The sequence below is a fragment of the Triplophysa dalaica genome, chromosome 12 (assembly GCF_015846415.1).
Source record: "Triplophysa dalaica isolate WHDGS20190420 chromosome 12, ASM1584641v1, whole genome shotgun sequence".
Lineage (NCBI taxonomy): Eukaryota > Metazoa > Chordata > Actinopteri > Cypriniformes > Nemacheilidae > Triplophysa > Triplophysa dalaica.
In genome coordinates this window covers 15332856-15356997 of record NC_079553.1, presented here as the reverse complement: position 1 = coordinate 15356997, position 24142 = coordinate 15332856, and the positions used below count along the sequence as shown (strand labels likewise).

The following is a 24142-nucleotide window of genomic DNA, read 5'->3' as shown; positions in this document are numbered from 1 at the left end:
CAGAGGTATATCTCGGATATGGGTCACCATAACTGACAAATTAGTCACTTTCACTTTTTCACTGGATTAAAATGTATGTGCACCTAATGTGGGTTTTATCACGTTTGTGGTTGTCAGTGCTCAATAAATATTGTATCTTGTTTTCTTAATAGAAGTTGTTGGCTGGCTAATTAGGCCTATTATGTTGTGATATTATTGATCTCAGTTGTAATAATACTTGGAAATAATTAAAAAAAATATTAAATGATCATGGAGTTGTACTGTCTTGTTATTTCAAAAAGTAATAGAAAAATAAATCTCTATGAACTTGTATGAATAAAACAGCGGGGCGTAAACCTGCATACTCCCCCTACTGGAGAAATAAGGAACATCAGGGGCGTAAAATTGCCTGGTGCGCAAAACTGCATGCTCCAGGTCTGCAGACTCCCCATATAGCTGTTTTCTGGTTTTCGGCGATTGGGACTTTCTGGGTCGCGGATGGTGGGCTCTCCCTCTTTCTTGTTGAATATTTAATCGGTGGCTTTTGGTCGGGGTCACTGAGTGCAGCTATGACACGTCAGAGGGGATCTGGCCCTCCCGGCTGAGCCTGGTTTCTCCCAAGGTTTTTTTCTCCATTAATCAATCATTGGAGTTTGGGTTCCTCGCCACAGCAGGACAGTGTTGGCTTGGTCACCGAGAGACTCCATTTATTTTTTTATTTATTAATTAGATATTATTTATTAGAATGATCTTGCTTGTTCTATAAACACCATGCACTGTCCTGTGTTTTACCTTTGTGTTTTTCCGTTTTTCCTGTTTGCTCCGGTAAAGCTGCTTTGGAATTGGAACAATGCACATTGTGAAAAGCGCTATATAAATAAGCTTGATTTGGAAATTTGGATTTAAAAAGTAGGCGGTACATTCCAAAAGGGGCGATTAGGGGTAGGGTAGGACGGTAGGTCACGCCCCGGTTTCAGAGTTTCCCTAGATCTCGAGAATCGGCTCCTAACGCCCTATGTAGTAAATTTCATTTCATTGTATTTTATTTTTATGTTGTATCACCAGTTTCTGGAATCTTTTTGATTTTTTGAATGTTTATTGTGTGATGCTTTGCCAAAATTGTAGGTAAAACAATCGTGGCAGTAAAAGTAGCCTACATGAGAAATAGAGGACAGTAGGGTAAAGTACAGCTCGTGTTAACTTTAATGGGGGAAGAGTAGTTTTCTTCGCTGTCTGGCCAAAGATGGCCTACTAACATTAAACCAATTGGAATCGTCCATGGTGATCACGCGACTCAACGAGGAAGTAACTCTAAAGTGGCATTTCTTTCATTCGTTGAAAATGTATTTGTGATAAACTTACAGTCGAGGGCAAATGTGACATCCAAGAAGTGACTGACTAAACTTCAAGACTGTGGGGGGGAGAGGTCATTCACCCACAGTCTTACTGCGGAACCTAACATAACAACACGAGTAAAACTTATACTTAATGCAATTATATTGTTTTGATATTGATGTAATAGCAAAGTTTACCGTCCACAGCTCTCAATTTCTATGAACAACACGCAAAAGTGCAAATGACCCAATGGATGTTTTCTTATGTTTATCAGTGGGAGGAGGAGGTAACATTTCACGAGTCATCAAAAATGACGAGACATCGTCAACTCGGACAAAACACAGCAGCTGTGTTTCTCATTAATTATTTTATTGGAAACATTCTCCTTGATATCATGTTATCACATCGAAACACAAGAAAAGATAACACTGTTATGTTTTATGGCTTCATCTGAAACAATTTGAAGAGCAGAGAGGTAAACAGAAAAGAAGGTGAATACAATAAAAGGCAAATCAGCAAAATAAAGATTATGAAAAGAACACATTGGTCAAAGTTCTTTTTAAGAGTGGCAAATGAACGATTAGAAAGGCACTTCACAATGTTACTTTTGGTATTATAATGTGAGCTGCTCGCAGAAAGCTTATAACCAGAATATTTCCTGATGAAATGTTATTAAAACGCCAGAAAAATCTATTACTTAATGTTAAAGTTTGTCAAGTCCACACATTGACCTGAATGTGATCATGAATTATTTTGGTGTTTCTAGCAATGATACAGTCTGGCACTACAGTACCTCAGATTAGTGTAAGCATTCAAAAAAGCTTGACTTCAGATTCAGCTAAACAGCGGGTTTTAACTATATTTATAAATGGCGAGTAATTAAATCTTCCATACCTTTGATGCTCAGATGTCACTTAGACACTGCCCTGAATGCCCAGTTTTCAGACTTATCAACATACTATCGTTGGTACAATTTGTAAAAGAGTTGAATAAACTGTTACAAGAGAAAACAACAACTCCAAATGTGAGTCATCATTTAAAGTGGAAAAAAGAAGAGAAACTTCATGGTTCCTCATAAAAGAGACAATTAAAAAAAAATCATGAATTAGAACGTGAATCAAGAAGTTCATCATTTAAATAAATATACAGAAAAAAAGGCCAAACTGCCCAAGGAATTCCAACACAGAACAAACATTCAAAAACGTATAATTTATCTCGATTGAAAATAATACGCTTTCAAAGGCAAAATACAACTGAGACTGCATCAACACATCTTTCCACAATCGTTCTATCTTTGGCTTCTGGCATTACAATGTTTAAATAGACATGCTACAACTGGCCAGTGCGTGTCGGCACAGTGTTTGTAACTTTAGAGTAGGAACAAGTTAAAAATGTTAACTCAACTGGTGAAAACCTAATGGTAGTGCTAGTGAAAAAAAAACTGTCCCGTGTTTAGAAAGTTAGTGACATTTGTCCATTACAAAGTGGCCATGCGTTTGAATTACATAGTTAAATGTAAATCCTTTTAAATAGTGAGTAATTCATTTTAAAAGTGTGTGAAAAAAACATGTAGATGCAGATTCACGTGTCTGGGAGCGGACCCAGTGACCTAACAGTTTTTGAAATAAAAACTAATTGTAACAATGGCAACAAAGGCACATGCTTCAGAAAATCTCAACTGAGGCAACGCTGTTTCCCCCTTAGAACGAGGAATGACTTGAAGGCTTTGGCACCTTTGACCAACCAATGTGTCTGCGTTTGTGTTTCTGTGGTGTACACGGAGCGATTATTGGTTCATAAAAAATTGGAATCACGTAATCTGTTCTTTGCTTCGTCTAACATTCTTCCTCATTCTGCTTGAGGAGAGTAAACATCTCTTTGGCTTTTACTCCTTCCTCTGCTTCTCTCACGAATCAGTCCTTTTTCGAATGGTTGTTGTTATATGTAGGCTGGCCATTCTGAATCGGCCTGTTTTTCTTTCTCTCTCCATTTTTCATCCTCTCATCCTCCTCTCCAGACTCATCCGTCTCATCTTTATCAGAACGCTCGTCCTCCACAGACCACTGTTGAGAAAGAACATCATAGCTTTGAGTTCATAACACCTAGAATATTTCAACATATGTTGTGTATATTAGAAACAAATAACAAAGAAAACAGAACCATAAAGCTACAATGTGTAACTTTGACATCTCTATCGCCTTCTCAAAATAGCAAGATACTGTGTGCACTTATCATTACGTGTTTCAAAACATACCTAAAATCCAACAGACAACTCAAACCAAAACGTATAAGCTTACCATTGTAAATCAAAGGAAACCTAATGGACACAGAAATTTACATTTTTCACAGTACAAAAAAAATCTCAAAGTGAAGTTCTGTGTCTATGTGAACATAAAACAACACTGAGACGTACGTCGGTGGTCAAGAATCGCAATGCCATGCGTATAACGATCACAGCCCAGAAGATGTGCAGACATTGCAGGACCAGCAGCAGCCCGTTCAAGAAATAATACCCAAAAAATGGAGCGTACAGGGTCACGGGATACACCCATGTGCAATACATGATCCTGCAAGAGAGAAACAATTATTTTATGAATTTATATGACATTAATTCTGTTCCAAAACCTATAGAATGTGCCGTTGTCCCAGGCACCGTCCCAGTCAACTAAACAAAATAACAAAACAAGTTATTCTACATAGGTAGCAGCCATATAACATTAAAGTGCATGGGAGAGTCCACACAGTTGATTCTAATAGGGTTTGATGTCAATAAACTCACCATGCAATTCTCTAATAATCAATGTTGGATAAGTTACTCTGAAATAGTAATTAATCACTAGTAACTAATTACATATTCTATAGTGTAATTAGATTACTGTACAAATTACTCTAGTAAAAAGTAATCAAATCATTTTTGGAGAATTACTTTCTATACCCTACATGAACCTTGATTAGTTAAGTGAGTCAAGGATAGACATGAAACTTATTTTATTCATTCAAATAAATAATATTAAACTACATAAAGTAGTAAAGTAGTAATTGTGAGAATTATACATTAAAGCACGGATTTTAAAGTTTAACTTTGAATTTTGATGTCAATTCCACTATTGCACATGCAGATATTACACAAAGTATTTAGTTTGATTACATCAAAAGTAACTGTAATAAAATGACAGAAAAATAAGAGTAATCCCTTAATTTATAAGGGAAAAGTAATTAAATTACAGTAACTAATTACTAAGTAACTAGTTACACCCAACACTGCTAATAATGACCATTCAAATTGAAAGAAAAGTGTATCCATAACCAAAATGTTTAGATCTGTAACCAACATTTTTTCTTGACTCATCAACCACTGAGCCGATGAAAAACAGAGTTACGACACACACATAGACGTCTGATGGAAGAAAGGAAAGCAGAACTCGTGTCATGGAGTGACCGATAGTTCAAAACGCTGCACTGAAGCCCATTCATTTCAATGTCTCCTAATCGCATTTGTAGTACAGTTAACGGCATGTTTATATATTTTAACGAGTGGGCGGACATATCCTATATTCATAGAATTTATATTCATATTACTCCCCAGACAAAATGCTGCTATAAATGTAGTCAATATAGAATTCAATCTAAACATTATGCAAATATAGTTGCTGTTATCTGTCCCACTAAAATCCATTTAAATAGGTTGACAGGATGGAATTGAACCATGTGACGACACGGCAGCGAGATCGAGTGTCGTAACTCTCATATTCATCAGCTCTGATCAACCATATTAAATTAGATTATTACTAGAGCATTTCGCAGTGCATGAGAGGATTATTTTCTGAAATATTAAATCTTTGAAATTTGCAAACTGTGCCTTTGATGCCTAACCCTATGGTGTCCACACAGGCAGTTCAGTGACTTTCAGAGCTACGCAACATAGTACACAGACTGACTGTGTTCTGAATAAAAGCGCAAATTAAGCTAGTAAATACAATACAAAAGTAATTCTGGATGTTTGACACATTCACAAGCATTTCATCATTAAAACAGATAGGGCTCCTGTATCGTATGATTGGTGTGTGAGACTCAGAAGATGTGATGTGTACCGGAAAGGGAAGACGATGAGGCGTGTGACGATGAAGATTGCAGCGAACAGGATGAAGATGTAGTTGCAAGCGTTCTTCCATCTTGCGTAATTAAACATCTTAGCTGACTATGAGAGAAAAAGAGATGCAAATATGATCATGATGGTGCTGGTGGAGGACACAGGAGTGAGAGTGAGACATCGAGAAGAAATTAGTGTTTAGAATACATTTACTTATACAATAGTTGTTTGTCATGAATTTTCATGGTCCACAGTTTATCTGTTCCCTAAAGCATGTAAGAATCAAGTTCAAAATACCTGAAAGGGCCTGCATGGTATGCTATACTATTTATGGAAGTGTGCGTTCATGCATGCCCTTGGATATATTACCAACAAACCCTTGTGCTGCAGAAAAATCCCTGATAAAAGGAACAAATCTTATTTGGATTACTGCCCAAATAAGATAAACTGAGTTCTACATTTTCCCCAGGGCAGAAAATTCAACGTGTCCATGTAGCTAAACTGATGAGATGTATACCCTAAATGTCCTGTAAGTCACAATGGACATAAGTCTTTAACCACTAAGGTACACCCAACCTTCCATAACTTCACTCTCTTTACGTATAGTTGTCATTTCCATTGCCATGATAAATATTCTGCTTTTGTTTGCGTGTGATGTTGTAACATGTAAGTGTGATCTCACCTCTAGTAAATAGTCTGCAGAGTCATGAACAAACATGATGAGAGTTCCCGCTCGGATGTAATTCACACACCAGGAGAAGCTGATGAGAGTGATTGTGGCCACATGATGAATGATCTGCTCTTTAAAATCCTGAGACAGAGAGAAAGAATATCTATGCAAGTATGTAAGCATTTATATTATTTCTGTAGCTCAGTTGGCAAAGCATAGCAGAGCAACACAAAAGTCATGGGTTCGAATTTAATAATTAATTACTGTAATTTAATTACTTTTCCCTTGAAAAACTAAAGTAAGGGATTACAAAAGTCTTCTGTAATTTAATTGCAGTTACTTCTGATGTAATTAAAGTAAATACAGTGTGTAATATATATGTTCAATAGTGGAATTTATATAAAAATTCAAAATCTAACTTTAAAATCTGTGCTTTAATTTTATAATTGTCACATTTGTAAAGCGTTGGTCAGTTAATCATACTACTTTATGTAGTTTTATATTGTTTATTTGAATGAATTAAAAGAGCCGTTTCAGTTTTAGTTTTAGTAATAATTAATTAAATACTTTTTGGAGAGAGTAATTTGTACAGTAATCTAATTACACTACTGAATATTTAATTATTAACTAGTAATAATTACTTTTTCAGAGCTACTTACCCGACACTGATCATAGCGATCTATTTCATTTAGCCACAGACATACGACTCGAGCTTGTGATAATTTGAATGGGTGCTCAGAACATCACTTTTCACATATGCAACTCTCAATCATAGGTGTGCTAGGATAAGGCTTTTTTAACTAGCGGTGACATGATTAAAATGGGAACACTAGTTATACTTCCCAAATATCCGATGTTTTAAGGCATTCTATTTCAAATGTCTGTGATCATCATTGTTATGTTCCACGTGTGTGTGAAATGTTCTTTATTTTCTCTCACTTTTGTTTTTGTGGGTGTTCTTTATGCCGTGTCTAGGTCCTGCTCATTGGCTGGCTCTACTACAACTCATCGTTCTGATGGCATGTTTTGCAGATCCGCTGATGCACTGGAGGGATTTTAATGCCACGAGTTCCTGAGCGTGGTGCTTCATGAGCGTGTCTGATATTGTGTGTTTGCCGTTCTTGATTATTGAACACCAGTAAGGTGTTTTGTTTGTAATGATCTTTGAGTTGTGATGCCTCGAGAACATGTAGAATTGCTTGAACATGGCAAACCCGAGTTATGATGTATAAAAGCCTGTGTAATAGGTGTGCTAGCTCCAGGTCAAGTTCAATTTCACAGATTCATATCATGGGGGTGTAAGTTTTTGTTATTATGTTTTTTTTTTTTTTAAGTTTTGGACAACCTTGTTTCTAAGTACTTGTAAACGTTATTTAAGAGTTTCAATTTTGTAAGTTTAGTCTTTGGAGTGACTTGCCTTCTTTGTAGCCTATATTTGTTTCTTTTAGGTAGTGTAGTTAAGTTTGGCGTCGTATACATTGAAGACTTTTTTTGTTTCTGCATTTCTATTTTGTTAGTGAGTTTAGAGGGATGGGGATTCAGCTAATAATCGTTTTCTTTTTATTTATTTATTTGAATTGGGAGCACTCAAATTTCTTTCACTTCTTACACAATTACTTACATGTCCATTAAACAGCGTATATTTATTGCGTACTCCCATTTCAGTGTCTTTTGTCTCTCGCACCCAGCTGTCTCATTTAAATGTTACTGATCATCCCATTTGACATGGCATCATGCACGTAACAATCATAAACACAAAATACAAAAACAGCATGCGAACGATTCATCTGCTGCTTTGAATTTTACGCTGCTCAAAAGTTTTGTTTGAATAAAATGACTTTAGAGATGCAAAGATGAGGTTTGCTGTGGCAGACAACGATGGATCAACTGACAACAAAATGAATGAATTGCTTACTTTACGCTTGACATCTGATGCCACACTGAATAGAAGGGACATGTAGAAACCAAGCTCCAGCATGTAATACCAGTACTGAGATGGCAGCAGTGTCTGGATGAGAGAAAGAGATTATTCATCAGTCTCAATTTAAAAAAATCCAAGGGTTAAAGACCGGTGTCATAAATAATATGTAAGAAAATCAAATGGCTTGTTAACCCGCTTTAGCGATATTACCTGACTGCAAAGTTAATTAAATGCAAATCACATCACTGGAGTACAGCTGTACCCAGAGGAGAAATGTACTGATCAAAATGTAAGGCTCTGAATGGAGCTCTCAGTTTAAGTCTTTGATGTTTCTCCTAAATATCGTAGAATTTAAAAGGTGAAAAAATCTGTGACTTTGCAGACTTAAGTATATTGTTGCATCTAAACACACTCCGAAGAAAAACTAAAAAAAACTATTGCAGCATTAGCTCATTTGTATCATGGTTAGGCATGCAGTTATAATATTTTGGCTATATGTAAGATTTTATTTGCTGCTAATAGTACAGTTGAGTTTTTTGAATTTCATGTGTAATAGGAAATATAACTTACCAGGGTGGGGAACCCTTTCCACATCTCCTCTAGATCATACAGCCATGGTTTCTAAAGATGGAGGATATGGATTTATTTTGTTATGAAATAACTGAGGAAATAAGATCAGAGAGTGACACTGCAAATGGAAAAATGACTTACATCAATTAGCGCATAAAGTCCACCGATGAAGGAGAGAAGATAAAAGGTAAATCTCCAACTACAAAACAATACCCAAACATATCGGTACAGTTTTCAGCGTCGCACAACACAAAGTATCTAGATGCACACAATGACCCTTTCTTTAAGCACTGGATTTTCATGAATAATAAATAGAATCATTTCAAATTGACTGATGCTGGTTCAGATTCTTACATCATTTCATTAACTTAACCATTTACCCTCATGATATTTTCAACCTGTATGACTTTCTTTCTTCTACACAAATGAAGATGTTTTGAAGACTATCGAAATCCAAATAAAACTGGCCCCTATTAAATTCCATTATATAGACACAAAAAATATTTTGTGATTCTCAGAAAGATACAATTTCTCATTTACAAGTTTTGAATGGCATGATGCTAAATGAACAATGACAGATTTTTTGTACACTGTCTCTTTAAGGATTCCAGTTCATGAAAATCATCACACATCAATTCAGAAGAACTGGTTCATTAAAGCAACTCATGGACCCAATAAAACATTGTGGTTTGGTCATTATACAGTTTTGTGTTGCCCAGACTCACTCTTTTACCATATTCAAGTTGGAATAAAGTTAAAATAGGCTAGAGCAATATCTTTTTGGACATGAGGCTCCTTGGAAGTCGTACCAGGCCTCCCGAAATTTCTTGAGAACATTGGGTCTGTCCTGGTTTCTGCGTCGCCTAAACCAGCGTTGTACATGTCTTTCTGTCCAACCTGTCTCCTTGCACATTTTCATTACTGAACTCTGAACACAACAAAGAACAACAGTACTTCATGTGGTGATGTTGGTTTACGTGAATCTTATAGAGTGAAGTGTGGTTAGCGTTTGGTGCACCTGTGTGGGTTTTTTAGATTCGTTACAGTAGTGGGACTCCAGGGTTTGGTTGTATGCAACTCGTCGTCTCACAGTTTCTTTAACACCCAGCATTAATGCTAGCGGTGTAGCGACAAACCTAAAAACCAACAGAAAAACACAATGAGTGTATTGTTACAATCACTTTTGGTCCTATGCAGGAGGAAAATAAAACCTTCATAGACCCACCTCTCAAAGACCTGTCGAATCACAAGAAACATGACGGCTATTGGCACTGCCACCCACAAATCCCGTGGCTTCGCGTAGACCCGCCCATCACGGTCTTCAAGGTCAGCCCATCCCAGGCCTTCTGGAAACCAGAGACGCTCCTGCCAGAACACTTCACTTAACCATTCCAACATACTGCAAGAGACAAAGACAGCTTACTTTACCGTCATTATCTATCGTCCATCTGACTGGATCAGTAGAAACACGACCTTCTGTATTATACTTACTTACTCACGTTCATTTAAAAGCATGCATTTAATAAAGGAATGTTCATGGCCCAGACCTGCCTTTATTTTCTGTCTATAGCACTTAGAAATGTAAAAGCTCATCTGTGCACATTTGTAATCATTCAGGTCTGTAGTACTAATACAGAAAATATAAAGAAACCCATTGCTGGGTTTTCTCCAAATATACAGGGTTTGAACCATATAAGGGTGAACAAATGATAACAGTATTGTTCTTTTGGGGTGAATTACCCCTTCAAGACAGATTGTTTTAAAGGTGCTGTGTGTTTTTTTTTTTCGAGGCCAAAAAAGCAAAATAATATACAAAACTATGTCTTCAGAGGGGTATAAGACATTACATAATGAAACATTATGTTTTTATTACCATAGAATGAGCTATTTCTATCATACCTATATGGAATTCGCCATGTTCGTTCTACAGTAGCCCTAAAAGGACAAACTGCTCTATAGATCATGTTTCGTAAGTACGTTATCTACTTCGACAAAGAACCTAAATCGTGACGACATCTTACTTCTATGTCAGCACTCGTAGTGCTTCGAAAGGGAGCAGTGGAGTGAGTCATTGGCTGCAATTCGCAACCTCAAGGCTAAATGTTGATAAACCTTTAATGTCAACTTTGAACCTGTGTGTAAAAAACATTTTAACGGCAACCAAACAAACGGAGTTGTCCAAATCTGCAGTGAAATCTGTAACATTACAGCACTATTACATTTTGGTCCACAGATAAGAGCTTTTCAGCCTTTAGATTAAAGTTGAAGGATGTGGCTAGTTACTGGAGACACTGCTTTCTCTTCCTGTCTAATGGGCTTTTTTGTGTTAGGCTGACCAAACATTAATTGATTTTCAAATCTTTAAATTATTTTCAAATCCATTAGAGACCATAAACATAAGGACCTTTCACACGATTTTTAACATTATAATCCTCCAAACTCACACACTAGACGATTTGTCCAGATCGTGAGACCACACACATTGAATGTGTTGGAATGATTTCACAGTTCCAAGAGACCTCAGAGAATCTTGTGTGATCAAACGTGACTTGTGATGAGAAACACAAATATAGATAGGATCCACATTATAAAGGCACATTATAAACATCTTAGGATGTTAAAAAAAACATTAAAAGTCCATCTTCTTTTTCCACTTTCGTGACATGTTGTGGCTCCAATGCTTCAGCTTTGCAACATCTGACACTCATAAACCATTGCGGGTGTACTGTGAGAGGCAACATGATCAAGAGTCCTAAATATTAAACATGTTTGACGATTTGGGATCAGGGAGGCTCTTATGTGATCTGCAATGACTGGAGGTCGATCGATTCATCGTTTTTGCAGATTAATCGCCACCGATAACGATAAATTGAACTATCAGCTATCGGCAATAATCCCCACCGATAGTTTTTCCTGGTTGCGTTGGATCCAGACGCAGCAGGAAAAGCTCTTCTGCGATACACAGGGGGAGAGTTCAGAGTGTAGTGTTAAACAGCGACCTCTATAGGTGGAAATAAAACTGAGAGCCTGTTTAGTTTGGAGCTATACAGTTTATGGTTTGGAGACACGAGACCACAGTTTGCACAGAGCGGAATACATCAGATGGGGGTTTAAAATTTTCAAAATGACAAGGTAGACAATATTAGTGTATACTGCTTTCGAAAGACATTACACAACAGTGTTTGGTTATCAGAGATTGTAAATAAAGAAGGCAAAACGAACGCTTCTGTTATTTGTGTTAATTACTATAACTGGTCTGACGGCAATCAGTCTGCTGTCAACTCCCTCACCATAGTAGGATTTTTTTTATCTCTAACAAAGACTGACGTTTGCACATGCACTAGCAGACCGCCGTTACACTTCGATCGATCAGCATGTTTTTTTAACTGATGAAGTGAAGTCGACGCCATTGTTATGGTTTATTGCTAAAACTCAAAGTTCATGAATACATGTGCACTGAGAGGGGCACCGACCAATCACAACAGCCTGAGAAGCAGAAGCTCGCTTATACGGTCGGGGTAGGAAATCTTCACACACACTCTAAGCAGGAAACCAATCCCGACAGACCTTGTCAGTTTTACCAATCAGAGCGTTTCGGAAGGAGGGTCTTTATATAGACCGGAAGAAATCAAGTTGTTTGTTAGAAGACGGACGGAGGTGAACAATAGACTTGAAATATGTGAAATATAAAGCGTTTAGTGAAATTAGAAACATAAACACCCATTGTTTAACACCCAAAAAACATAATCAAAGCCTCTTAAACAGCTAAAGACTGGGTCCTTTAAAATGGCGGTTGCTAAACAAGTTGCTTAAAGTGACTACTTCGTTTGGCGGGCACGTTAACGTCATAGCGCATACAAATAATGCAACTTGGGCACAAATGTCTAAAATCATTGAATGGGATTCATTCACGGAGTAATTACTTCCCAGAGAACACGTTTTTAATTAAGTTTGAGAAAGTTGTCGAAGGATGGTGGTGGTGATGTTAATATGAAGCGACCATAGTGTATTCTGTTCATAGCCCCGTGTCAACTTTGTACTTCTGGCGATTATATTTAGGCTTCAAAAATAGCAAATATTACGTTGATCTGTAAAGATTATCTTGATAGACAAAACGTCTAAAAAGCATGAACATTTGTTAATCATAACTCATCTCATAACAGTCTATGGGGAAACTTCATAGGCTTTTGGTCAAGGGAACCAGCGTGGCGCTTCCGGGTTAGCATACAAAAATACATCATCTCTGAGCCCCTCCATTCGGATGACTGCAGCTGTGCTCCGACGACAGCCTGAATTCTGACCTCTCATTTGCAGCTCAGATCACATGACTCAACTCCGGCCATTCTCTTCTGAACCTATTAGAGCACTGCATGTGCGTCTGGTAGGAAGTATGTTAAAGAGTACATAACACGAGATCATGTAAATGACATTTCATGCGGTGTGTAATTTGCCGTGTTTGAAAGTAAGCAGTCTGCCAAGTTGTAAATCCGACAGTAAATGAATAACAAAGATATTGGCTTGGAAAAAAGGGAGTCGACTCTGAATCAGGCAAACGAGTCGTTCCTAGTCCTATTCGCGAAACGCCACGGATTCACGTCACTACATATAGTCAATGCATACATTTTGCTAGGACTGTTTAAAAAAAACTTCACTCTTCTCCCCCAAACACTGTAGCTTGTGAGCCTCATTGCGGAAACGAGGCGATTAGACAGATGAATCGACAAATCATTTGAGAGTCAGTCAAAAAGTAAGCGTAGAATAACTGCCTATTATTATGAAATAATCGTGCTTTTACACCTTCTATATACATTAACTTTTTGTTGGACACTCCATAAACCAAAGTAGGACCTTAACAATCCCTAGTTATGTACTCTTTAAACTTGAGAGGAACAAGGGTTGGGTGATGTCTATCAAACTGGCATCAAACAATGCCTACAGTGAAACATTGTGAGGGACAATGATCTCGGGGGGCGGGGCAAGGGGTGGGGCTGTATCAGTTTGCTAGATGGCCATCTGCCAAAACATTAAAAACAATTATATCAGAGCTCCAGACAGCCACCAAACCGCGTTTTGCGACCAGTTTCAAGACAGCGTACTTTCAACAAGTATTTGTGCATGTACGACCTGCACATTTTGAATGTCTTCCAGTTGTTATTTCAGGTTGAAAGGAGAGTAGATCTTGAACCCTCCACCAGTGCAGCTTGTGTGTGATTAGTTAACTGCAGGGGTCACGTGTCACTGATGTCTCCCACTGCCATCGCAGACGCGCACAGTTCAGGACATCATTGACACAGTGTGTGCGTGATGCTACGATTCACGGTTTGCTTTCACTTTCTTCGTCTGTCAAGTCTCTCACGCACACACGTTTCGCAGCTTCCAAATCATACTCAATCTCAGAAAAGACACATGCACAGAATGTAATATTCAAGGTCAATCACTACCCATCAATCTAACAGGTAATATTTCCATTGTGGTCTATATTCATCCATCAGTTTTTGTTTATTACTCCTTGATAATTATATTATTACACAATGACTGCCTTCTCACTCTCATATGGCTCGGAGCACACACTGTCCCTCTTTTAACACACACACAAACACATTCATTCACGAGAAAGAGAGCGAAAGCCCCATTGACCTTCGGGATGCCAGGCACAGAAAAATCCTTACAAAGGTCATAGCTGTGGAACATTTCTTGCACTGAGAGAAGAAATCAAGTCATGAAGTGAGACACAATTTTGCATATCAGGGTGCTAAATGTGGTGCTAATATGCTAATATTGCTAATATGTGATGTGGAAAGCGCAACACATATGAAATCCATCCACAATTCTCTATACTGCTTTTCACTGTTAGGGTCATGGGAAAAAACTTTGGATGGGCCTGTTAAAGGACACATCAAAAACATCATAGAATTCAACTTTGCAAAATAGGAAATTTGTAGAAAGCAATCTGATCAAGACTTGTTATCAGATCAGCTCAGTCTAGTCCAATCAACACTTATTTACACTGGGCTATTATTTGGATAATTAGAGTGCATGTCAACTATCAAAATCCTCACTACCTGTATCTATACAGAGACAATTGCTAGTCTACCTTAAAGGTCACATTCCCCTCGATCCGTTTTTCCAACCTTTAGTTAGTGTGTAATGTTGCTGTTAGAGCATAAATAATACCTACAAAATGATTAAACTCAAAGTTCAGTAACAAGCGAGATATTGTCTTTAACAGAATTTGCTTTTCAAGGACAGCAGAGAACGGCTGGAATCGGACTACAGCCCTATACTTCACGGGTACATGATGTCACCATTCCGAGTACTTTTAATAATCTGTGTGACTTTAACATCAGCTGTGAAAGCCGTTTTGTGTAATCCATTGATATTGTGTGTGCATGCGCATACCTCTTAAACACTTCTCAACTCAACACAACTTTATTTATATAGCGCCTTTTACAATTTTCATTGTTACAAAGCAGCTGTACATGAGACACATTGACTACAAGTAAAACAACTAAAGTCATACACCTATTAAAACAAGAAAAAGGTGAAAACACTAAAGACAAACATACAAATACTTACACACATCGACATAGACGCACACAGGCAAACACACTCGCACACACGCACAGTGAAAGCACACATTTGAGATAAAGCAGTGAGAACCACAGGTCAAATATTAAACGGATTATAAATTCCTATATGCAATATTAATTATGTAAAACTTCTGACCTCTAAAGCTGCCCCCCCGGCCAGGCAAAAAGTGCAAAACAGTATGCAAACGGTGGCGAGGAACCCAAAACTCCAATCGAGAAAAAAAAAACTCAGGAGAACCCAGGCCCAACCAGGGGATTCCAGTTCCCCTCTGGCAAAAGCTGCTGCCTCTGCACAAGCTCAACAGTGCTTGCACAACAAGGCTAAATAAAAAATAAATAAACTTACTAATGAGGTAAATTATAGATTTAAGATTATCATTAACAATCTAATAGCATTTGAAATTTTGTAGGGAAATCGTGTCAAGTCGGCCCGTCCTTTATCCAGCTCTATCATCACAGCTCTTGTCAGGTCACCGCTTCCCATTCTCAGCTCTGCCATCAGGTCTGGGCATGAACTGCATCCTGCGGTAACCTTCGAACAAAGAGACAAGACTGGCTGAGAGTAGAGTAGTGTTCTGCACTCTTTGATGCAAAAAGTACATAATTTGTTGTTGGATGTGTTCCTGGTTCTGGTTGATCTAAATAATGCAGCCTAAATCCTCTGATGATTAATATTATGGGAGTATAGTGTATGCAAGATTGAAAAGATGCGTCTTTAGTCTAGATTTAAACTGACAGAGTGTGTCTGCCTCCCGGACAGTGCAGGGAATAATATTCCAAAGTTTAGGCGCTAGATAAGAAAAGGATCTACCACCTGCACTTGATTTTGAAATTCTATGTAATACCAACTGAAAGGATGCCTGAGAGCGTAATGCATGTGGAGGACTGTAAAACAATAGAAGTTAATTCAAATACTGCGGCCCTAGACCATGTAGGGCTTTATAGGTAATAAGCAAGATCTTAAAGTTAATGCGATGCCTTATAGGTAACGAGTGCAAGGTTGACAGAACTGGGGTTATAAGCTCATACTTTTTTGTACGTGTAAGAACTCGAGCTGCCGCGTTTTGAACCAGTTGTTGTCATCAAAGGGATCCTATTTCTTTTATTGGCCAAAATCACATCAAGGTGAAGGCGAAAGAGCCCGCCTACGAGCCAACAGACGAGCGAGACCCGCATACCGTCAAAGTTATCTGCGCTGTGTCAAGAAAAATAGGCTGCAGAGCACTGCATCTCATTACTCATGTGATATTGAAGTGTAGGTTTGTCTGTTTGTTTACGGCATTTCAGTGATGGATGTTATATAAACGCAGGATATAACACTAGATTTGGAGGACCCAGCACGCAGTCCCACTGCTAAAAGATGCCGGAAAGGAAATGCACGAAGTAAAGAAGTCAGAATGTATGACATAGCATGTTAGCCCATTTTAATATAGACAATATACTTTTCAGTCTCCCCTATGCATCTCTATAAGAGTTATTTAAAGTATTAAACCTGCATACATTATTTACGGATGCACTGTAAAAAAACCTGTTTTCACATAAAAAACCTGTTGTCAGAAAATGTCCGTGAAAAAATATGGAATAACACTAAGATTTTATGTAAAATTAACAGTGAAATTCCGTAGCTTTTACAAGACGTTTTTTAAACTATTATTACCACCTTCACTTACAGACACCACAGTCACTTTTGTACGTCTACAAAAGATCTTATTGAGAATTAACACGTTTTGATGGTTTTGGTTGAGTCACCATTATTGTGATGAGTGTTTAGTTGGGATCTTGACCCTTTGCGTTTTATGTTCAGACTTTCCCTAGTTTTTATAACTATGTGTTGAAACAGAAACGAGTGGAAAAAAGCTAAGCAAAATTTATTTCACGCAATTTTTTGTTGGTAGTGTTATGCAGATCTGCATTTGATGAGTTGCCCATTTTAGAGTTTAGGCACCGATTTAAAGGGATTTTGACATCCTCATTTATGTTACTGTATGTAATTAAATTATATTCTGAAGGTCTTTAACAACACATTGTGCGCATGAAAAATGGACTAGCAGACATCAAGAATAACATTTTTGTTTTTTATAACAAAAATTCAATGAGCAACATCAGAAAAAAATGTCTGAAAATCAGACAAAAGAATCTTATCACATTATTATTTACTATAAAAACTGTTTTATAATAACACTGTCATAGCAGCCAAAAGAAAAAAGCTGTTAAACAAATTAAGGATGAAAGAGCCCAAATAAAGCAAAGACTGATAACAATAATGGTGACTTTAAACCACAATAAAACATCAAGTCATGGATGTTATGCTGCAGTCCCTGTGAAGCAGAAGTGGTGATCGTCTTCAGTATTCTGACATACTTCCAAGATGAATGGTGAATGTGGCTCATGTTTTCTGCTGGAAATTGATTGGACGAATAAAAACAGGATGTTCCTGTATTTTCACGATAGTTTACTGGCAACTTCAGCTGCCGGTATTTTTTTGTTAAAACTATGGAATTTTTCTTTACTGACATTAAATCTTTTGTGGGTCACCACTATGCTGAAGAGTGGTGTCTGTGTTTAAGTCAAGGTCAGGCAATGAGGTAATAATGTTATGCTGGATGTTGCTTTGTTTAAAAGTGACATTGGAGTTTTTTAATGATGAATTGAAAAGAAATAAAATAACTAAAACTAATGTTTTCACTTTTATACATTAGGTCCATGTTTTCATTTTATATTTATATATACAATTATAAATACATGGTCTTTACCACAGCTGCCGGTATTCTACCGTAAAAACTACGGAACATTTTTCACAGTGTGATTGATCCATAGACCTGATCTCGAGACGCAGGTATCTGGCGTTTCCTTCGTCATATTGCCGTCAAATAAAACCGTTGTCATGCCAACTTGCTACTGTAAACAGAAGCTTGCAACGCTTGCCAAATTCTTCTGAATTGTTCACTGCATTTGGAACTGACATTGATGAGCATGTAAAAGTTGATTTTTTTTAACTTGACATGGCATCTTAAAAACACGGCACTTGTGTGATGCACGTCCATCAAACACGTATTTACATAGAAAAACAATGGGAAAGTTGCGCATTGGAATCGAAAAATAAGAAAATGGCCCCTTAGGCAGCATTTTTAGATCAACCGGAACCACTACACTTCCAATAACAATTGATGAAATTTTTGCATCAAAGGTTGTAAAATGGTATTCTGCTATCAGTTCGTCTATTCTCATTGCTCTGAGGTTACCATGGTTGAGGAGGATTCGGTCCTAAACCAGTCCAGATGGTGGAGCTGAAAGAGGGAAGCAGCGACCTGACATGTCCCCACTTCACTACAAAACTGCAACTGCAATTAACTATTAGAACATTCAGTTAATATTAATCTATAATCTACCATATTCAAAAAATGTAGAGCTTGTAGAGACGGTGGAGAGAACTGGTTTCCCTGGTTGGGCCTGGATTCGCCCAAGGTTTTTTTTGGGGTTCCTTGCCACTGTTTGCATACTGCCGGCACTTGTTTGCATGCCGGGTGGGCTTGAGCTTTAGAATTTTGTACTTCTTAATTTTACGTTGATTGTAACATTTTGTGTGAATTACTACTTCCCCATATAGGATAAGTCTGCATAATATGTTACCTTTGTTTCTCTTTCTTTTATCTGTGATGCGTGTGTGTCTCTGTATTATCTCTTCTGTGCTTTTTTGTGATGCATTGCTGTGTGTGCATATGGTTGTGTCTGCTATGTTATGTATTTGGCATATGCGTTTCTGTTTGTTTGGTGAATATGCATGTTAGCTTGTACGTATGTATCTGCATGTGTGTCTGTGTTTTGTGCACGATTATTTGTGTTCGCTGGGTTTGTTTGAGTTCCTGTGTCTCGTGCATGTGCGCTGTGTGAAACCATTTATTCACCATTCCAACCCAGATGTATGTTTTATCCAAAGCGACTTACATTGCAGTAACCTATACATTTATACTTAGGTATGTGCAATCCCCTGGGATTGAACCCACAACCTTGCGTTGTTAACGCAATGCTCTTACCACTGAGCTACAGGAAAGCAGTATATTACGTTCTTTTTTTAGGGTGAAAAGTACAATGACTACAATCACAGTTGTAATAAAAAATATCATGGTTATCTTTGGCTTTGTAAATATATTTGAAAGATTTTGAAAATGCAAAAAAGCACATCCATCCAATCATTAAAGTTATCCATCCGACATAGTGTGTTAATAAAAACAGTGCCTTGCAAAAGTATTCATCCCCCTTCATTTTATACACATTTTGTTATGCTGCTGCATTATCGTGAACTACTTTAAATGTTTTTTTTTAATTTATCTACACTCCATGCACAATAATGACAAAACAAAAACAGATTTGTGACTGTGTTGCAAATTTATAATAAAATAAAAAGTACATTGCATAAGTATTGATACCCTTAACTCAGAAGATGGTTACAGCACCTTTACAGACCTCAATCTTTTTGGGTGGGATGTGATAAGATTTACAGATCTGCATTTGGCAATCTTCTCCTCAGATACTCTCAAACACTTTCAGATTGGATGGAGATCATCAGTAGACAGACATTTTCAGGTTTCTACAGAGATTTTCAGTTGGGTCAAGCCCAAGCACTAGCTTGAGTCTCGCCACTCGGCCATAAAGCCCAGATTGGTGGAGTGTTGAAGTGATGATTGTCCTTCTGTACGTTTCTCCCATCTCCATATGTAATCATGGAGCTCAACCAGAGTAATCATCAGCTTCTTGGTCACCACTCTTACCAAGACCCTTCTCCATCGATGGCTCCGTTTGGGCAGCAGGTCACCTCAAGTAAGAGATTTGGTGGTTCCAAACCTCTTTTATTAAGGATTAATGGAGGCCACAGGAGTCTTCCCCAGATCTGTGTCTCGGAGCTCTACTGGCAGTTTTTTTGTCCTCATGTCTTGGTTTTTAATTTGATATGCATTTTCAGCTGTTTCACCTTATATTGAGAGGTATGTGCCGCTCAGAAACACTTATTCAATTGAATTTTGCACAGTTTAACTTCACTCGAAGTGTAGAAACATCAATAAGCAAAACTAATGCTATGAGCTAAATTTCAAGTGTCCAAGAAAATGGTATGAATGCAATGTATTTATTTCAATTTCTAACTTTTAATACATTTGGGAAGTTGACGCAAACCTGTTTTTTGGTTTTGTCATTTCTGTGCATGGAGTGTAGATTAATGTATTTTTTATTTATTTAAAGTAGTTTAAGATAAGGCAGCAACATAACAAAATATGAATTAAATGAATGAGGATTTTGCAAGGCACTGTATCTTCTAAAGCAATAATAATGTAGTTATGGCTAGGCTGTAAGTTTGAATCTGCATGCTATGACGGTCAATGATTGACCAAAGAATTTAAGCTAAATAGATGTCCAGTCTGGTCAGTGTTTGAAAAGAAAGGAGATATAGAGACAAACATTTGGGAGTCAAATGTCTAGAAAACCCCTATGTAAACCGGTTTGTTGTATGGAGTAATTTGATTACTCCATACCACGGTTCAGGTTAACGATGATATATTAAAGATGATACGTCTGTTTAGGCAGCTGAACCAACACTGACCAACGAGCATTTTCAGTATTTATCCAAAAATGCTCATTGGTCAGCTCATTTGCCTAAAGTCAATAAATTAAATATGCGATTCTTCATTCTGCTGCACAAGGATTTCCCTGCCAGCGATTACTTGTTCCAATGCAGAAGGCAAAAAATATATAAATATTTCACCACTATACAAATATTGAAGAGCAGGTAATTCATCAGGTGGAATGGTCAACAGGGAACACTGTCCGGTCCCTGTGACACTAAACAAGTTTTTTACACCGCACAGAATGTTTCCGGTTCAATACATCTGGGGCCATAGATTTTCACTTTCCAAATTACAAACTCACACACCTCCAAAATGAGAGATGATGTAGTCAAATAGTGAGTGAATGAAAACAATTTAAACCAAGAACAACCCCCATCCCCAGCTAAGATTATTCAAATGTAATGTGTGAATTTTTATATGATCGATTGAGAAAAATGCAATACAATATAATGTAAATATATATATATGTCTTCAGAGGTGTATAAAGACCTCACATAATGAAGCATTATGTTCGATTACCTTAGAATGAGCTATTTGTATCTACATGCACCACAGGTCCTCTTGCACGGAATTTGCCACGTTGTTTCTACTGTAGCCCTAAACTGTTCAACTGCTCTACAGAGCAGGTTTCGTAAATACGATAACTCCTAGAGACAATTATGAAAGAAATGATTTACTTAGGTAAATCTATTCTCTTTCCCAGATTTTAATAACACTCCTTTCATGAAGATGGGCTGGTTTTGCATTGCTGTCTGGTTTATTTGGGTATTAAAATTAGATCGGCAGTGAGACTGTGAATTTATTTAAGTGCTTAACAGATCTCATAAGGCTCTTAAATAGGAAAACATCAGAGCCAAATGTCAGGCGTTTTGATTCACAGCTAGTTTTACAGCTTTGACACTCAATTCCCATTTTATTTTCATGTTGGTGGTTTGCTACATCTCAGACACAAGACTCTCCTTACACAAGAATACAGTGACTGTGTTTCATATTCAGAGCATATGATAATGAATACATATCTCTCTCACTTATTCCAGTCAGGTCAAAGGTAACAGTTGCAGAAGTGAAAAGTGGTGATGTGTCATGCTTATGCTTTAACCAGTACCTCAGAGATGACGTACGATATTTAAGTAATGCGATGCTTCCCTCGACCAAAAGCCTATGCATTTTAGTCATACACTTTTGGAAGATCGCAAAAAAGTAAGCTCTGTGATTAACATAGTTTTATGATGTTTACACGTTTTGTTTAGTTAAGATAATCTTAACAAATTAACACAACATTTGTTACCTTTGAAACCGAAATACAATTGGCAGTAAAAGATAAAACGAGGCTATAAACAAACTGCACTATGGTCGCTCGATATAAACGTCACCACCACCAATTCGACAACGTTCTCAAACTTTATTAAAAACGTGTTCCCTGGCAGGTAATTACTGAATCCTCAACAATAATTGACATTTGTGCAATTGACATTATTTTTTAGTTTTATACGATGTCATCTAACTAACCTTCACCCCAAAGGAAGTAACGTTGGTCGCTTTTAGTAACTTGTTGGCAACCGCAGTTTTTAAGACTAAAAAACTATTTTCCGGGGTTTGCATACAAAAATACGTCATCTCGGAGGTACTTAATTAGTCACACATTCCAGCAGACACTCAATTTTTAATCAAAAAAAGTTTTTAAGTTTACTCATGCTGGGAATGTTTAAAACTGAATCTTTAAGAAAACACTTAACACTTAGTAAAATTTGGTAGAGTGAATGGTACGGCTAATAGTGATATGAGATGAGCTCTAATCTTCGGTAAATGTTTCATAGCAATAATGTATGATGAAAGAAAGGACACTAGACTCTTGAACCTTGGGTAATCATACCATCAAACTCAATGAACGATGTCTATGAACACACCGGCTTATGTTTAACTAATCTGATCTAGGATTCACCTTAACTACTAAACCAACTTACACAAACATGTAACATAATGAAATCAAATAAATAAATAAAATCAAATATTAATATAAATGGATGCCTGCCAGACAAAAAACGTTTTCCTTAATGGCCAGATCAGACAGACAGCGAGAGAGAGAGAGATAACGGAACTCACTTTAGTCGCGGGTCAGCGCCGCCGCTCGGGTCGTGATGATATGTCACTTCAGAAGTCAGCTGCGCGTCCGTCTTCGGTGGTATCCGCCGTTTATAAAAGTGATCCTTTGGTGTATTTATGGTCCGGCCAGATTGTTTATCACCCTCATCTCTCCTTCCAGCGGCAAAAAAACGTGATTTTGGTGTTTTGGTGAAGCGTGTGCGCACAAAGCAACAGATGTTATAAGCGGATATTTTCGGAGTTTGATCAGTAGTTCCTGGATGTAAGATATCAATCCCGTTTCAGAAAAAGTTTCTACGGTCACTTTCTTCCGGTAAAAGTGGGACAGCGACGGTAAGTCACGAAGGATCGGCGGAAAGAGTGCGCGTGTGAAAGAGTGACAGAGAGAGAAAGAAAAGAGAGATAGGAATAACGGAACGGGAGGGACTTATCGAAGCGCTCGAGCAAATACATCATCATCACACACTTCCGGACTCATGCGGGTCGGGTTCCCGCAAACTGTACTTAGTGAGATATCGTAGTTAGAAACGTGTTTAATTTGGACGAATACACATTTTAAACGAGAAACGGAGAAAGAGGAAGAAGTGAAATACAAACATTATATACGTTATTGAAAAACGATAAACGTTTACACGAATAAGCCAATAAATAAGTTGTCACTTAGCCTATTGTTGGGTCAGGTTGTAACAAGTGCTTTTATGTTCAAAATGTATACATTTTGTGTAAACATGTATTGTATTGTATTTATGAATGTATACATTTTGTGTAAACATGTATTGTATTGCATTTATGAATGTATGCATTTTGTGTAAACATGTATTGTATTTATGAATGTATACATTTTCGTGTAAACATGTATTGTATTTATTAATGTATACATTTTGTGTAAACATGTATTGTATTGATTAATGTATACATTTTGTGTAAACGTGTATTGTATCGTATTTATTAATGTATACATTTGAAAATTAACTTATACCCTATGCACAAACAGTATTTTTATATTTTCGTATACCACGTTTTATTTGCCCTTTAATTTATTGCTGCACAATAATATACTCTTTACTCTGCAATATAATTCAACAAAGCAGTTAACATTGGGCCACAGAATTTTGCATCACAAATATTTGTTTTTATATCTCTTCTTTTTACAAACAGTGACCAGACTGGATGTATAACTGGGATGGCCTACCCCATTGTAGATGAAACTGAGAGACTTCTGATAAGATTAACACTTACTGATAAAATCTGTCCAGTGTCAGCCTG

The 24142-nt window shown here is 37.3% G+C and overlaps 1 protein-coding gene across 1 annotated transcript; it reads right to left on the bottom strand.

Moving 5' to 3' along the window:
- Positions 1-1662: 1662 nt before the first annotated feature.
- On the bottom strand, positions 1663-23285 carry cers2b (ceramide synthase 2b). Its single transcript, XM_056762078.1, has 11 exons — positions 22877-23285; positions 9791-9964; positions 9584-9701; positions 9375-9493; positions 8707-8764; positions 8566-8616; positions 7990-8082; positions 6087-6215; positions 5406-5512; positions 3728-3881; positions 1663-3377 (listed from the first exon to the last, which is right to left on the bottom strand). The coding sequence occupies exons 2-11, from the start codon at positions 9961-9963 to the stop codon at positions 3228-3230; spliced, it is 1152 nt and encodes a 383-aa protein (XP_056618056.1). The 5' UTR covers position 9964; positions 22877-23285; the 3' UTR covers positions 1663-3227.
- Between the last annotated feature and the right edge of the window lie 857 nt (positions 23286-24142).

Bases quoted from the DNA above. Each gene is read 5' to 3' on its own strand.
- cers2b (XM_056762078.1), bottom strand. From the start codon at position 9,963: ATGTTGGAATGGTTAAGTGAAGTGTTCTGGCAGGAGCGTCTCTGGTTT. The intron at 9,494-9,583 runs GTGCACCAAACG...TGTTGTGTTCAG, and splicing joins AATCTAAAAAACCCACACAG to AGTTCAGTAATGAAAATGTG. The intron at 8,083-8,565 runs GTAAGTTATATT...TCTCTCATCCAG, and splicing joins GGAAAGGGTTCCCCACCCTG to ACACTGCTGCCATCTCAGTA.